This window comes from Podarcis erhardii, assembly GCF_964252035.2.
Source record: "Podarcis erhardii genome assembly, chromosome: 12".
NCBI lineage: Eukaryota > Metazoa > Chordata > Lepidosauria > Squamata > Lacertidae > Podarcis > Podarcis erhardii.
This window is the reverse complement of record NC_138513.1, coordinates 9122201-9139907: the sequence shown is the minus strand read 5'-3', so window position 1 is coordinate 9139907 and position 17707 is coordinate 9122201. Positions and strand designations below refer to the sequence as shown.

Below are 17707 nucleotides of genomic sequence, written 5' to 3'. Positions count from 1 at the left end.
ACTTTTGTTATAGAAGATACTATAGAGTGACTGCTATGTCACGTAAAGATGGTATAAATAGCAGAAAACTCTTAAAGGATATTTCAGCACAGAGACTCTCAAAGTCTGTTTTGTTTTGAGAAAGCCTACTTAATTAGATGGACAAGTCAACATAATGCTTCTTGCATTCCCACTCATAACTGAGCTTCTTATTTAAAAGATCTTTTAACAAAGGATTCATTTTTCTTTTCAATTTTGGGTGACTCAGTTTGTTAGACTCTTAAGAGTTATAGGCAGTACAACAATCAAAAGCAGTTTTCCAGAACATATTTACAAAGAAAAAATGCTTTATAATCAACAGAGCTGGTTTTTTTCCTAAGAACTTGTTCCATTTCTTCCTGTGATTAGCAGACTTTGAGGACAGTTAGTGGACTCAGGCTGCAATCCTAAACACAGTAGGATGTAGCTTTTGAGTAAATACATATAGGATTGTGCTGTCAGCAGCTTGATGCGACTTTGCATTGGAAGGTTTCCTGGACCACCTCATGAATGATAGGACTGACTTTTGATCATTGCTATGTGTTGGCTTGAAACATCAACAAGACCAGTTTCTTAATGGGTCTCACTATGGAATGACTGCAGAATCACACTTTAGTGGGTAGTAGAGCTGCAAGACTCTCTTTCTGATCTAATGGTTGTGTTTGCTTTTATGAATTATCTCTTCCGAGTAACTGCATCTTCAATTTAAATTAGTGCTTTAAAGATGCTAAAACGCTTGGTCTAAGCTTTGACTGCATTAGGAATGTCAAAAGTGTCTTCTCTTCTTGAGCTGAGAATTATGTGATAAAGCAGTAAATGGATACAAGAGATTATTTTTGGCCTGGCCCCCTCAAATATTTTATTGGTAGGGGGTGAAGGGACCTTGGTCCCTACGAGTTAGCTCCTGTGGCAGGAGTTGTTGTCCAGAATATTTAGCAGAGGGCACAAGATTAGGAGGTCTTGGCTATGTTAAAAAGATTACTTGGTGCAGTTGTACAAGTCTGTTGTACTCAGCATATTGTACAAGTCCATTGTACTCACAATTGGTTTTTGTCACCATTTCTAATCCTGTTCAGGAGCAAGTTTCAACTCTCATCAAAAGTCAGTAGTCACATTGCTCATGCCTAGCCTTTCCCCTATTTGTTGTATGAAGAACTATGACATTCAGGGTCAGGGCATGAACCTTGTAGCCAAATTGATGCTTCATGTAAAATAGGTTTATTTCTAAGAGGGAGGAGAACAAAAATTGCTTGATTCCCACTTAAGATAAATTAAAACTCTGTCCTGCCACCAGTACTGTTCTGTTCACACAGATAAGTTGATGTTTGCGTCCACTCGCTCCATCTTGATTGGGGGAATTGAAATATATGATCAGATGAGATTTCTGTCCCTGAGAGGTTTGTGAGTTTTAGCTCTACAGACATCTTACAAGCAGAGAGCTAGCCCTTAGTTTGCGCCCCCTCCAGGAAAACACCTGCAATGTTTTCCTTTGTACAAGAGATACATCTTTTCCAGTGAAATTTTACCACTTGCTTCCATGATGCATAATCATCTCCCCAGTGGCACACAGGAGATGAGCAAGAAGAGACTGCTCTGGAATAGAAGTCATGAAAATTATATCTGCTCATAGGGAGAGGAACTGCTGCCTTGATTAAATGGAACCAATACATCCAACTAGAGAGCTCCTTTCTCTCTAGCCCAGCTTCCCAATAAAAATGTGGTGCTCATGTCACTTTTACAGAATATTTAAACCCAGTAGGCAACCTGTATAAAACAATTTTATAAAGCACCATAGAGATATGATTCTGAGAATGGATTAATCTGTTTTATTGAGAATAAGGTTATTACCATATTTCATAGCTGAAAATGGTTTGGTGACAAAAGCAGTACTGTTGTTAACAACAGCTGTACTTGTCTCAGTAAGCAATGTATTTGATTGTTTTAATTTTTATAATCATGTGAAGGAAGAATTGGGAAACTGGTTCCTGTCCTTGGTATTAGACTTTTCAGTTATTAAAAGTTGCTTTATTAACGATTGAGCGTCCTGATATATTTATTTGTTCAGCATGAAACTTTAATTATTAAACAGCTTGTTGTGTAGCATAGTTTAAACTTATAGTCTTAATGTGTTCTGAAATTAGTGTCTTTGCTTTCAAAGCAAATTGGACTACAATTCAATTTGGTTGCAAACTATATACCTATCACTTCTGTTAACTGGTTGGTGCAGAGCTGTAAGTCTATCTTGGATAACTGGTTCTGCTGCAATGTTGGCTTCCATCCATTTCTCATCAGCACAGTTTTAAGAACAAGAAGCAGTAGACAATATACAAAACTGCATTTGTTCTTTGAGATATCTTTTTACACATTGGTGGCCAGGGACAAAAAGGTTTCTGACACTGAATTCTTGCTGTCAGAGCAATTTGTTTAAATCTTATATCGAAGAAAAGGAATGGGAGATGCTGACATCCTCTCCAAGTGTTGAAGTATAGTACTAGTACTGTAAGTCATTTTTGCCTTAAGCTAAAAACTTCCTCTTGTTAGAAAAACTTGCTATGAATTCTTAAGTGACAGGTGGGCTTTGTTTTCTCTGATTAATTTTTGAACATGACGGGACTGGCTTCCTTGGGGCTCGCTCCCAGGTAGAATTGTAGTGTGAGCTCTTTGCACTTGCCAGTAACATCTTGAATGCAAACAGTAGACCTGCGTTGTAGTATCCAACTTCCAAAATTGGGTAGTTGATATGACTTAAATGGAAATAGTGGTCCTATTGTCTGATTAAGATAGTGACAGCTGCTGTTTCTCTTCCATTTTTTGCATGTCACAGTCACACTGTCCACTTATGTGAGTATGCACTCAAGTAGTAGTTCTCCTGATATCTACATTTGAGGAAACAATATTAAGGCAATACCCACTTACTGGAGGAAGTTGCATTGGATCTGCCTCATTACTGTTTCTTCTCCTGTCATGTACTATGGTTCTGATCTTTTAATGAAAAATAAAGACCAGTGATAGCAATCAATGGAATTGGATGTTTGGTGTCCCACTGCTTTTTCCAGTGTATGGGGGAAACTTCACCAGGGCTGAAGATAGTTGTATGCGTGTGGAATCTTGAAGTGTGCCTAATAATGGTTTCTGAAAAGGGGAGTGTTGTTTGTTTGCCCTTTGTAGTCTTGTTTTGTATAAAATTGCCCTTTCGGTAAATCCATCTCCTTACTTAGATGTGAGGAGCAGAGTGCTGTAGCTTCATCTTGTGTTTGTATGAGTTCTAGGCCCTTGCTTATGTCTTTCTGGTGCTGCCCTCCTATTCTACAACATGACCTGAAGGATGATTGGCATTCATTTTAGTTTTCCATTGAGTTGGTAAGTGTGTAGAACAGCTAGCATAACTTTTGACATCAGTAGGATAAGGTGACAGTTAGACTAGCTACTCCACCCTTACAGTTGCACTTCTGCCCATTTCTCCTTACGGTTTCATAGTTACATCAGCATCAGTACAATGCTGATCATAAGTCACAAAGGAGTAACTGCATTACTATATGGAGTTGTCCCAGTGTATGGAACTTGGTAGGCTGTGTGGTGTAGTGGTTAGACTGACTTGTGAGACCACCTATGAAACCAATCACTATCTTTCAGCCTAACCTTCTTCACAAGGAAAACCATATATGTCACCTAGACCTCCTTAGAGGAAAGGCCACTCCCAATCCCTAAATCAAGAGTGTGGAGCCTGAAACCCTACAAGCATTGCTGGACTCCATCAACCCAGCCAGCACTGCCAATAATTAGGGATGATGGGTGTTGTAGTTATTCAACATCTGGAGGGCCACAGGTTCATTATTCCTAATTTAAATAGTGATTCATGCAGGCAATATGCAGTAGTGATAAGGTAACTAAACGAGATGAGATGCAAGATCTATGGTAAAGGTTTTTCTAAAGAAAGCTGCAGGGGGGCAGGGACCATATTTGACTGGTGCCAAAGAGCTGAAGTGGCAAGGATTTAACCTTTTCTCTCTGTATCATTTCCTGATTTAACTGGGGATTCATTCTGTCCAGTGGGGGACAGGAACTTGCTTTTTTCCAGGCAAGAGATGCTAATAACTGGAGCGATATTGACTGGGAGAAAAGGTTGCTTTATACCGTAAGCTTTGAAAAAGATGAGTGGAGATCTGTTGACTGATCATCCATGTCTGGCTTTGCCTCTAGAATTTTGGGTTTGAGGTGGGTAACATGTTTAGATTCCTGTTTCACTCACTAAGTTGCCTTGGCCAGTCATTGGCCTACCTCACAGAGCAGTTGAATAAAATAAAATGATATCCCTCCCCATGCAGTCTCCTGAGCTTTGATGGAGGTATACAAATGGAATACTTTCTTCCAGGCTGTTTTCATGGTATTTCTAGTCTTAATGAGTAACCAGTCACAAGTCATTGAATCTTCATTTGTGGATTAATGCAAACAACAATTGCTGTAATGTTGCCCTGATTTATACTTTGGATTATATATAAACTCTTCACTTCATTGGTATATTAACCAATGTTTATGCAGATGTGTCCATACTGTTGACTACACAACTTACCATAATTGTTTTTGCAGAAGAAAACAGAAAAGGAATGCATTACATGGCTTGACTAAATCCAAGTTCTGCTGTACCTAATTACTTGCAGTGCAGTCTGTCATTTATACATGCTTCTTGAAATACTGATAATTAATCAAGCATGGTGTTTGAACACCGAGTGATATAAAAATGTTTTAATTAAAAATAAAGGTGTTTCTCAGTTTATTTTTTTCTCTTTTCATCACTACAAGGCAAATGTATGGGAGAAATAGCACTGGTGTGGAAACAAGTACTTCTGTTTGACCCATATAGTAGTAGTACTTGGGATTATCAGATGGAAGATTTTGGATGGGTATGATTTTTATGTAGTCTAAGTAGTGGTTAAACACCAGAAATTTTGATAATGAGATTATAGGTGTTGTTTGTAAACATATGAAAATACAAGTTTCAAATTAAATAAATTGGCATTTGTTAAACGTGACTACAGTAATTCAAAAAATATCAGATTCTGAAGGAGCAAGTGGAGGGAAGAGATAGCTGTTCTTTGGGTCATTAATAGCAAAACAATATTTAAGTAGCACTGAGCCAAAAATGCCTTCCCACTTCAAAAGCCATGAAAGTGGGTCAGCATTTTTGGCTTGGTTCTAAACAAATGTATGCAGATTTACAATTGTAAGTAGTGGAAGCAGCAGCAGTGGCCTTCACGGGGAGTTTTTAAAATAATTGTTCTGCCACTAGCTGCTGTACTACCCTGAATGATGATGCGTCAGGATATAGCATTGTTCTAGAAGTAGTGCCCCCCACCCATATATCTTCCTGCAACAATTCCTCTGGAACAGTACTGCATCCAACTCCTTAAAAAATAATCCTTTATCATTCTCTTCAAAAATGTTTAGGAGAGCTACTTGTGGGGTGGGTGTTATGTTACAATTTGAAAGTGTGCTAATCTCTTTAAACACAGAGAGCCAGAACTTTTATATGTTTCTACAATCCCTCCAGAGATGTTTTAAGTACACACTATCTGGCATCCCCTCCTACAGTATGGTGATAGTGTATAATTTATACAGGATAACCTCTGTACCATTTTAGGTGCTATTTCTTAGTCACTAACTGAGATGGACCATGGGGATTTGTTCCATCTTGCCTGCCATTCCTGTTCCTCCAGCTTCAAATCCAGTTCTTGCTCCAACATTATTTTAAGGCCTCCTGTGCCGTTCACTTGTGATTTCAGTAAGCTACAGGATAGTCTAAAATCAAACCCTTAATATTACTACTGCAGTGTCCCACCACACCTTCAAACTCTGAAAGTTTACATGTTACTGCCTCTCTAATACCTTTAGAGAAAAGTAGGGATCTGCCTCCACAGAAGTCATGGTACATGTAGTTTTTGTAGACTTTCATTAAGTTTGTCCTCCAATATGGGAACATTATCTACACAAAAAAGTAAAACATTCTCTTACAGTCCACAACCATCTTATATCGTAAGTTTGATTTTTGTGATAAAAGAGGGGATGGAGCACCAAACAAATTAAAGGGGATAGGGCTGCAGCAAGTACAGCCGCCTTTCTAAGCCAATAGTGGACTGCTGTTTGGAGAAAATTGTTGTGTATATGTGGGTTGTTTTGAAATTTATTATTGGAGTCCAAAAAGGCATGAAAGGGGAGACCCTATATCTGTTCAGATTGCATACAGACCCATTGTTTGTATCATCCATGATCATTGGAATAGCATGGTGAAGCTGATTTGCCAGGTAGTACAATTCAGGATTCTCACCGATCAGAAGGTTGGCGGTTCGAATCCCCGCGACAGGGTGAGCTCCCGTTGTTCGGTTCCAGCTCCTGCCCACCTAGCAGTTTGAAAGCACATCAGAGTGCAAGTAGATAAATAGGTACCGCTCCGGCGGGAAGGTAAATGGCATTTCAGTGTGCTGCTCTGGTTTCGCCAGAAGCAGCTTAGTCATGCTGGCCACATGACCCTGAAGCTGTCTGCGGACAAACACTGGCTCCCTCGGCCTATCGAACGAGATGAGCGCCGCAACCCCAGTCGTCCGCAACTGGACCTAACAGTCAGGGGTACCTTTACCTTTACAATTCAGGATTCTCCAGCCCTACTCATGATGGGCCACATAAATAAACTTCCCTACATGGATTTTACATTGATCAAAAATAAAATAATTCCATTTCTGTTGCCAAAGACATGATTGTACAGGCGATATTCATACTGGAAGAGCTTGAAAGGGGTATGTTAACTTGGGAAGAGTCACCATTTTAATTACCACTAATCTATCTAGTATTGTAAAGGTTTCTTTTCTCCAGCGTTTAAACATTGTGGTTAATAGTGTGCCAGAGCCAACTATAGTTGACTTTAAGCAGTCTGTTCAAATTTATAGTGATAAGTATACCTAGATATTTCAGTTTCACATAATACGTTTTAAAATTCAGTAAACTCTTGAATGATTTTTGTGTGTGAGGAGGGATATGAAAACATTGCCTCAATTTTTTGGAAATACACACCCTGTGACAGAGGCAAAGTTGGTTTAAGTTCTTGTATTGCTTGAGCTGTTTCCACGGGTTTTGGTGTAGTTAGCATAATATCATCCATGTACTTTCCGAAGATACAGTATCTTCGTTTAATATTTACCCCTGAAATGTTTGCCGAGGTCCAGATTCTAATAGCAAAAGGAAGTGATGTCTTGTAAGCCAGGACTTGAGCAGATCTGGCACTGAAGTGGCTGCAGCTGTAACTATATCCATATGAGAGACACAGCCTCTTCCAACTGTGTTTAGATTATCCACTTCCCAGAGCCTGCTAAACAATGCAGGGCATTGCAGGGAAGTTCAGCCGTAATAGCAAAAGGTTCTAATCCCTAGTGTTAGAATAAGTAAAAATTGTAATAAAGGACAACCTTGCTTTGTCCCACATTTAAAATCTATACTATTGGAGTTCAGATGATTAATATGAATGATGGCTTTAGATTAAGAATCAATGTTGATTTTATGTGTACATGGTTAGTCAAAAACATTGTGCAGTAGGATTCCACCTGCAACGGATCTTTATATGGCTTGGGTATAGCCACAATTTTAGATTCCAGCCATCTCTGTGGAAGGGAGCCCCTCCCAGATATCGACTAACTTGGCCATATCTAGAAGCAAACTGAAAAGGTTTTCCAGAATAAATAAAATATTCACAAATGTATTGAAAGGCAATTGGCAGTGTGGTGATTCCTGAATTATCTGATGCGATGGTGGAGAAATAATTTAATAACGGAATTATTCTAAGCTTAATTTGTAACCTTGTGACTTACTTTGTAAGCCACCTGAAGAAGATTTAAAGCATGATAGAAATGAGTAATTCTAACAATGGCTGGCGGTTAACTTACCGTATTTTTCGCTCTATAAGACGCACCAGACCACAAGACGCACCTAGTTTTTGGAGGAGGAAAACAAGAAAAAAAACATTCTGAATCTCAGAAGCCAGAACAGCAAGAGGGATCGCTGCGCAGTGAAAGCAGCAATCCCTCTTGCTGTTCCGGCTTCTGGGATAGCTGTGCAGCCTGCATTCGCTCCATAAGACACACACACATTCCCCCTTACTTTTTAGGAGGGAAAAAGTGAGTCTTATAGAGCAAAAAATACGGTATATTGTCTCAAAGCATAGTGAAGTGGCTCCATCTCAACTCGCCCATTCTGGAGGAACCTTTGTGTGGCATGTTGGCATCCTCTAGAAGCCACTCATATTTTTTGCTCTCTTTGTTCTGCATTGTCGCCCCAAAACTGCAACAGCAATCTGATTTGGGACTTAATGCCATGAATATTTAAACACTAGGTTTTAAATATCGGTGCTGATTCAGATGTAACATTAGGGCCGCTTTATGTATCATTTTTTCCAACATGGCAATAATTGTGCAACATGAAACCAGAGGTGCAAATCATAGCAAAGCTGAGGGAACCTTCAGGCAGGTTTTTATCACACTGGGAGTCCACTTGGGCTGTTTATGTGCCTAGTAGTCTACTCTGAATTCATATGCATGTATGAAGCACATGGTTCTGATTATATTTGTTAATATGCTGAAACATATCATACCATAGAAAAGCGGCTGTCTCAACTTCTCATTAAAGGTGCACTGCTTACTTTCTTCTTTTTTCAAATTATTTTTATTAGTTTTGCAAATTAATACAAATCAAACCTATTCAATTGAATACAATTTTTATTTTAAAAAATCAAGTTTCCCACTCCTGTTGCCAACATATGTCCTTCTCTTCTGTTGTTGCCACATCCTTTTTTCTTGAAATCCACTTAAAATCTTCACTAGATGTAATCCATTCTCACCACTGCCAATAAATCATCTTTACAAACAATGTTCTTTTTAATTTCCATAGGTAAATTCCTTTTCACATGTGTAGTCATTCAAATCAATATTCTCAGACCTGTTGTGGAGGAATATCTCACTGTTTACTCTCCAGGCATTCTGTTTTCTTGCTGAGGTTTGCCTTTCATCAGGGAAGTGAACCTGCCTCATTCTGGAGCTCTGTACCCACTAAATTTGTTCATTGATTTTTCTCATCAATAACTTTAAAAATTATGCCCAAGTTTATATGACTATTGCAGTAGAAATGTTGTTGAGAATTCCACTTTTTCTTTTTTTTTTATGAGAATTCCACTTTTTCCTTCCTTAAATTAGAATAGCATTCATATGGTTTGAGGCATTTTTATTTTTTTTAAAAAAATTGTTTTTCTTACAGCTGTTGGCGAATCAGAAAGTGATATCTACATGCGATTCATGAGGTCACATAAATGTTATGATATTGTTCCAACAAGCTCAAAGCTTGTGGTCTTTGACACTACACTACAGGTGAGTTGTCCATTTTCAGAATCCATTTCCTAACCATTAGTTGCCTTATTAATAATATACATGGGTTGTGCCCTGTGATTCAGATGACCTTGTTTTCAGAATGCAATGCCTCAAAGACATTTTTAAAGTTTTTTTTTAAAAAAATGTTCTTCCTCTTTGAATCAATAATTAGACATCAGTCCTAATGACCAATGGAAGTTCCCTTCCTTTTAAATGGAAAAGGGTTAGTGACAAAGTGCCTTTGTGTGGTTGTGAAAATTGAGCTATCAAATATGTTCTAAAATCATATGTTGAACAGATGCCTATCTTTTGTTTTATAAATTATATGGCATAAGGTTTCAAATACCTTGGTAAAGTAACTTTTAAGGATTGCATGCCAGTATTTACAAGTAAGCCCACTAAACTATAATTTTTATATACCTACCTAGGATCTGTCTGGATGAAGGTCATTTTAGAATTTTTTTAAATAAAAATGTCATAATAAAGCCAACACTTTGACTGTGCAGCTCTATATTAACATTTTTCACTGTAACATCATTTTAAAGTTGAAAAGGAGCACTGAATATAGCAGAATAGGAACAGAGAAACAGCATGGAACAGATTTTCTGAGAGACATATATTATTCTAACATGACATTTTAATATAAATTAGCATTTCCAGTTGACACAAAATACAGTCCTTCTATAGTCATTGACTTTCAAAGTCACATTGAATTGTTTACAATGAAAAGTATGTTACTAAAAATATATCCTTTTATAATGTAGTTGCATTATCTTCTTGGACCTGGTAGGTAAATAAATTAACCTCTTGTCTTTGATGATAGACAGATCTTTTTATACAATGCATGTTTTCATAAAGTTGGGAGGCCAACACTCAAACCTTAAGACCTATATAGAACAAAAGTATATTATCCTCCAGATAGCCTGAAGGAAACCTAGTCTTCCATTCTTTACCATTTTTTCTCATGATTAAAGTCTTAACATGCCAGTGGATTCAGGTGACCTTCCCCCCCCCCCCCCCAGAAGAGCTAAGTTTGCACGTCATGCTAAGTCATAGTTGATTTTAAACACATGACCTTACCTCTGTACAATGCTGTGTGTGGCACAAACGAGCAACAACATGGCTTGTCATATTTCATACAAATGAATGGTAAGCTAGAAATAAGCCAATAACAAACATTTGAAACAAATTAGATTTACACGATCTGATAAGCCATACAATAGCTTGTTTTGTGCTGCACATGGCACCCACCAGAGGTGGGGGGCATATCACAGTAGGCTAGGAGTCACATTCACGATTAAGCCATCTTTTAAAACAAAGTATGGCTTAGAAATATATGGGGAACTTTTTTTCAGCTGGGGAGCCAGATTCCATTCTGGACAACCTCCCACAGGCCAGTGGTGGGTGGGGCCAGAGGCAAACACAAATGCAGCAATGAATGTGATTTTGTACAGGGCGGTGGGGGATATTCATTGGCTAATACTGCAGGTTTATTATAAAATAAGTGTTTTCCATGTCCTTGAGTTTGGGAAGCTGCCAAGAACTAAACCACTGTTCCTGTTTGTACGTACAAGTGTAATGCCAAATGGATATAGAACAAGTGAGAGGTGTTTCAGTGTATCCATGTTGTTTCTTTAGGCTTGAAACTCATCCATACCTTTCTAGCAAATTGTAGCTGTCATGTCCTCCTCAGTATCAAGCTGTGTGATAAGATTTTTAAAAACAGCGGTGCTCTATGTCCTTTTTTAAAAAATGCTGTTTTATTTTGTCTTTCAGGTAAAGAAAGCTTTCTTTGCCTTGGTAGCAAATGGTGTCCGAGCAGCTCCTCTGTGGGAGAGTAAAAAACAAAGCTTTGTAGGTAAGATAATGTATATTAGTATAGAGTTTGGAGAGAGATATTTAATTCATCTCCACTATACAGTGGTGCCTCACAAGACGAAATTAATCTGTTCCGCGAGTCTCTTCGTCTAGCGGTTTTTTCGTCTTGCGAAGCAAGCCCATTGACGGCTTAGCGGATTAGCGCTATTAGCGGCTTTTAGCAGCTTATCGGCTTAGCAGATAAGCAGCTTAGCGGCTTAGAAAAAGGGGGGGGAACCCGCAGGAACTCGCAAGACATTTTCGTCTTGCGAAGCAAGCCCATAGGAAATTCGTTTTGCGAAGCGCCTCCAAAACGGAAAACCCTTTCGTCTAGCGGGTTTTCCGTCTTGCGAGGCATTCGTCTTGCGGGGCACCACTGTACAGTGGAATCGGATATAGTGTTGGGTTGTGGGTTTTTTGTGTGCTTTTGCCTTCTCTTCAATTTTTTATTTTATACTCATGAAATACTGTCCATATCTGTTTCAGACCTAACAGGAAGTCTCTTCTTTCACACCTGTGTGAGGCAATGGGGAAACTCACTCAAATAGTGAGGCACAGTGGTTTCCCATTATCTCTAACATGGGCCTCAAATCATAGAATGGGTGAAGGGTCTGCAACACAGTGCTTTTGTGGAGGAAGCTGAATTCTTGGGGGATTTTATACTGACATTTTAAAATGCTGGAAAATGGGATGCTTACGGTATCATAAAAGCAGGGCTGGAAAAAATATTTTAAATTCCAAGGAGTCGGCATTGCTCTTACAAGAGCCAAACATACAAAGAGCTGAAAAGGTGCAAGCAGCAATATGCCTGGACTTGTAATTCTCTCATGCATAAAGACATGAAATTACATACCTAAGAAGAGGATGCAGACATGACTTTTAATTTTTTTCCGAAAAAATTCTCCCATTGTACTGTGGCCTCTCCCCTACAGCCTTAGAGACTATTCAGTTGAAATGCCAAACTATAGATTGACAATATGAGAACATACCTCATACTTTTATGCTCCCTTGTGTGCCAAGATTTGAATTTTCCAGTCGCTGCCAGTTGGTCTGAACCTGATGAGCTAATGTTTATAGCAGGTAGCCACTGTGGTACCCTCCAAGTGTTGTTAGATTCCCTGGTGGAATAGCACTGGCAGGGAATTGCACCAAAAGTGTAAGCCCAGGGTGACCAACTAGTGGGCAGATTTGGAATTTAGAAAGAGGACCATATGCACCAGTTTAAAAATTGTTACCGTGAAGATGACATAACAGAAAATGACTGCTATGTGCATAATGGCTTCACATCTTAAAGAGCAAAAAAGAGAGGACCACAAAATGGTGCTGACAAGCTTTCCCATCAGCTGCCCCATCAATGAGAGTGGGAGGCACCTATACTGGCCACAGCTATGCTTGCTCACAGTGAAGCTCTTTGCAGCTCCTGATGGAAGCGTGGGCATCCATTCCTGGTATCCAATGAAATGTGGTCATGTTGAAGGGTGTGTTCAGTTTAGGAGAGGCTGAGCCAGTGTAAACAAGAATTGACTAGAAAGAGCAAACACTCTCCTGCATTAGATTTTTGAAAGGAAACTTCCTGAGACCTTTTGAAAATAACATAGGGAGGTACTGGTTGGCAGCCACTGGTGTAAATTACAGATTGGATTGCTATTACTGTTTCAAAGCAGCTAGTAGGTGCAACAGCAACGGAGCCAAAGACTTTTGCTTCTTCCCGGATTTCTTGCATATAAAAATGCTAACATGTTCCGTATGTTCTAGTTGTAATTGTAGTTCCTTTCCATCAGAAACTCAGCCTGCAGTCTGACTGCATCACCAGAAGTTTCTACAGTATTATTTACAGTAGGCCTATGGCTACAGTTTTGTTCGGCCTACTTGTGTATAACTAAGTAAAGTTGCCAAGCTCTTAACTTTCTGGGTTCAGTTTGATTTATTCACCAAGTTCTGTAAAAACTCATTCCTGACCATTGGCCACGCTGGCTGAGGCTGATGAGAGTTGTAATTAAACATCACATTAGCTACTTCTCGTTTATAATTAACCAGAAAATGGAATCATCTAATCTTGGCATTAAATAAATTCTTAAATGTTCTTAAAGAAATGGGAGTGCCTGATCACCTCATCTGTCTCCTGAGAAATCTCTATGTGGGACAAGAAGCTACAGTTAGAACTAGATATGGAACAACTGATAGGTTCAAAATTGGGAAAGGAGTATGGCAAGGCTGTATATTGTCTCCCTGCTTATTTAACTTATATGCAGAATTCATCATGCGAAAGGCTGGGCTGGATGAATCCCATGCCGGAATTAAGATTGCCGGAAGAAATATCAACAACCTCAGATATGCAGATGACACAACCTTGATGGCAGAAAGTGAGGAGGAATTAAAGAACCTTTTAATGAGGGTGAAAGAGGAGAGCACAAAATATGGTCTGAAGCTCAACATCAAAAAAACGAAGATCATGGCCACTGGGCCCATCACCTCCTGGCAAATAGAAGGGGAAGAAATGGAGGCAGTGAGAGATTTTACTTTCTTGGGCTCCATGATCACTGCAGATGGTGACAGCAGTCACGAAATCAAAAGACGCCTGCTCCTTGGGAGAAAAGCAATGGCAAACCTAGACAGCATCTTAAAAAGCAGAGACATCACCTTGCCAACAAAGGTCCATAAAGCCATGGTTTTCCCAGTAGTGATGTATGGAAGTGAGAGCTGGACCATAAAGAAGGCTGATCGTCGAAGAATTGATGCTTTTGAATTCTGGTGCTGGAGGAGACTCTTGAAAGTCCCATGGACTGCAAGAAGATCAAACGCATCCATTCTTAAGGAAATCAGCCCTGAGTGCTCACTGGAAGGACAGATCCTGAAGCTGAGGCTCCAATACTTTGGCCACCTCATGAGAAGAGAAGACTCCCTGGAAAAGACCCTGATGTTGGGAAAGATGGAGGGCACAAGGAGAAGGGGACGACAGAGGACGAGATGGTTGGACAGTGTTCTCGACGCTACAAACATGAGTCTGGCCAAACTGCGGGAGGCAGTGGAAGACAGGAGTGCCTGACGTGCTCTGGTCCACGGGGTCACAAAGAGTCGGACACGACTAAACAACAACAACAAATCTTGACATACAAGGGAAGGAGTAAGCGTGGAAGGTTGAGGTTCCTGATCATATAGCAAACAACAGTTAGGAGCTGTTTAGTGAGGACATTTTGCTAGAGTTGTGTGACAAAATAGATCTTACCAGTTTTACAGATGTGAAATGCTATGTCCCTTTATTATGTAGGAATTATGTTTATGTAGCTTTTGTGGTTCTTGTAAAAGGCAGGCAGTGTCATGTACACTCATATTTCTAAGCTACACTAGGAATTTTTTTAAGGAACTTTTATCAATTAGGGATGCAATATTTAATTTATTTTAACTTGTTAATTAAAAATTGTGTCTAAATATGATCTAAATCTTTATTTTGCATTGTTTTCTCTTGTTACAGGAATGTTAACTATTACAGATTTCATTAATATACTGCATAGATACTATAAGTCTCCAATGGTAGGTACAACCTCATAAATACAATTATCATTAGTGAGTATCCCTGAAATAAAAGCATTGATAACAATGTATTTGATAATATTTTTTTTTGTAATTGGATGGGTGGTTGAAAGAATGCTGCCTTTTGAAGAGGAAGGAAAGTTTTGCTGCTAGATTCTGAATGGTACATGTGAAATTAAGATCCCCACCTTTTCTGTAGACATTTAGGCAAAGGTTTCTTTATATTATATCACTTACTAGTTATTGAATAGGAGAGGTGATAAGAACTGTTATTCCTGTCTTCATATCAAACTTGATACTTTAGGTTAGTGTTTCCTGAACTTGGGTCTCCAGCTGTTTTTGGACTACAGTTTCCATCATCCCTGACCACTGGTCCTGCTAGCTAGGGATGATGGGAGTTGTAGTTAAAAAACAGCTGGAAACCCAAGTTTAGGAAACATCGCTTTAGATCATGGGTAGGCAAACCAAGGCCCGGAGGCTGCATCTGGCCCAATCGCCTTCTAAATCTGGCCCACGGATGGTCCGAGAATCAGCGTCTTTTTACAAGAGTAGAATGTGTCCTTTTATTTAAAATGCACCTCTGGCTTATTTGTGGGGCCTGGCTGGTGCTTTTACATGAGTAGAATGTGTGCTTTTATTTAAAATGCCTATGTGGGTTATTTGTGGGGCATAGGAATTCGTTCATTCTCCCCCCCCCCCAAAAAAAAGAAATATAGTCCGGCCCCCCACAAGGTCTGAGGGACAGTGGACCGGCCCCCTGCTGAAAAAGTTTGCTGACACCTGCTTTAGATAATTGCACGTCTCTGATACTGAAGGAGTTTGTTTTTTATTTCTCTGGTGCATGAGGTAGCTGGCTTAACCATGATAGTTATAAAATGGTACGCACAAACAAATATAAAAAGCAGAAAGAACATGGATGTAACACAAAGTATGCAGAAAATATGCACAGTGGAATGGAGTCAGTGTGGTTTAGTACATCAAGTAAGTGTTGGACTGCAGATACCTTGATTCAAAGGCTGGTTTAACTGTGAAAATAACTAGTTGTCCTGGGACAAGACACTCTTGGGCACTAGTTTTGTTGTAAGACTGAAATGAGCCAACCCCTCCACAGTTTCATAATATGAAGTTAGGACACAAATTTATACACAGAGATGCCACTTATCCACCTGCTCATTATCCAAAAATTTCACTTATGTGAACATAGTAATAGCCAAACCTTGCTACATACAAAGCTGATTGATATCCAGACAACTGGAGTTTGCCCACTTCCTTCCTTGTTTGTGCTTTGTTGGTCTGCAGCAGACATTTTCGGACAGAAACCATGGAGAGAGGGAAGGAGGGGAGAGTGTGGACAAATTAGTTTTGTCTTTGTCTCTTTTTTCCTGGTTGGCTGCAGCCCTTTTATGAAGAAACGTGGTGGGAGAGGGGAGAGAGATCATGGGTTAGAAATGTTCACATAGGAAATAATGGAAATCACCAGTTTGTTATGCAAACCCTTGCCTAATGAACAATTTCCTGGGTACACATTGTGTTTGGTAAGTGGGAACTGCATGTAGTTGTATAGGCATGCATCCAGGATATATCTGCTACATAGCAATCGTGATTGGTATCCAGCCTGTTAGTTCCTGTTGTTCGTTTCAGCATAGCAGCTTTATCTGAACATGCCAACTGTTCCAATTTGAAACTCTTCTGCCTTGCATACAAGGTTGAAATGCACTTTCCTATGTGCTTTAATGCCAGTAAGTTCCAGTTCTCCCTTCAGTCAAGCACAGAACATATTGTTGGAACCATATAAATTCAGTTATAGGGGGGAAATCCTTTTGGTGCACTTTTAAAGAGAAGAACTTCCTTTATTAGTTTTTTTCAGGAAATAATCAAGTTGTGCAAGGAGAGGAAACAGCTGACCATTTGGTAGTTAAGTCTGATCTGCTACTTGTCTTTCCCTGTGTACCTGATGCCTTTTGTTGGAACAGAGACAGTGAAAATGTTTAAAGAAAAATTTAGATTTCTTTCACCTGGTCCTAAAGATATATATCGCTGGAATGGTGCACAGACACAGTGGGTCAAATGCTTCCTTTTATGATTCCTGTCAGCCATGACACACATTTGTCTATGTATCCAGCTCTCCCAATACTGGCTTGGCTAGGCAGCACCATGTTAATTAACAATCTTGTACCAAGGAGAAAGTAGAGTTTTGGGAAATTCTCACCCAGCCTAAGGTCAGGCAAATCTTATCAGATTTGGACACAATGGGAATGAGTATGAAACAGAGCTTTGGAAACACTAGGGTTTGCCAAGGAGCCTGAAAAGGAACTGGGGCTGGATTTCCCATTGAATTGAACCTGCTAAATCTTTGGCTGCAGGGCTCTATTTATAACAGATACCTATTCCTTGTCAGGTGCTTAGATTTCCACTGATTCCTAGGATGTTGCATATGTTAATTGTCCCCAGTCCTTGCTTCTGTCTTTAGCTTTCTTCACTGTTTCTGTGCCACAAAACAGCTGTCCACAACTAATCTGTGGCCCTTCTCCTGCGGAGGTGATAAGGCTGTACTACTTTAGACTGCAGTTTGGAGGCTCTCTGCTGAATATTCCTCCCTACACATTTAGAAATCTAGATGTTAGCGAGAAGAGTTCTATTTTGCTATGCGGATGAATTTTTATGGATGGAGCGCCCCCAAGCAATCTCAGTGCTATAGCCCAAAATAAATTTACCACATTAGTAAAAAACTATGCTGGTCAAATGGTGACTTATCACCAGGATAGTGCTGACCTATGCATTTCTGTTGCGCTGATGTAGCGGTTCTACTGTGACCAAAAGCATCATAGTGATTTATTGAATATAGGTAACAGTTGCCTGTAGCTCTTCAACAATGCTGGTTGTATTGCTTCAATCACATT

The 17707-nt window shown here is 39.5% G+C and overlaps 1 protein-coding gene and 1 long non-coding RNA gene across 2 annotated transcripts in view; one reads left to right on the top strand and one right to left on the bottom strand.

The window, feature by feature from the left end:
* The window catches only part of PRKAG2 (protein kinase AMP-activated non-catalytic subunit gamma 2), a 191553-nt gene that overhangs the window by 158943 nt on the left and 14903 nt on the right, over nt 1-17707 (top strand). Inside the window, exons 5-7 of the mRNA XM_081881777.1 lie at nt 9310-9419; nt 11196-11277; nt 14749-14807. Of these exons, the coding sequence (XP_081737903.1) occupies nt 9310-9419; nt 11196-11277; nt 14749-14807 (251 nt within the window). The remainder of the gene's footprint in view (nt 1-9309; nt 9420-11195; nt 11278-14748; nt 14808-17707) is intronic.
* Nucleotides 5810-9199, bottom strand: LOC309326142. Its single transcript, XR_014150198.1, has 2 exons — nt 8203-9199; nt 5810-7941 (listed from the first exon to the last, which is right to left on the bottom strand). It is a non-coding gene; the product is annotated as an uncharacterized lncRNA (long non-coding RNA).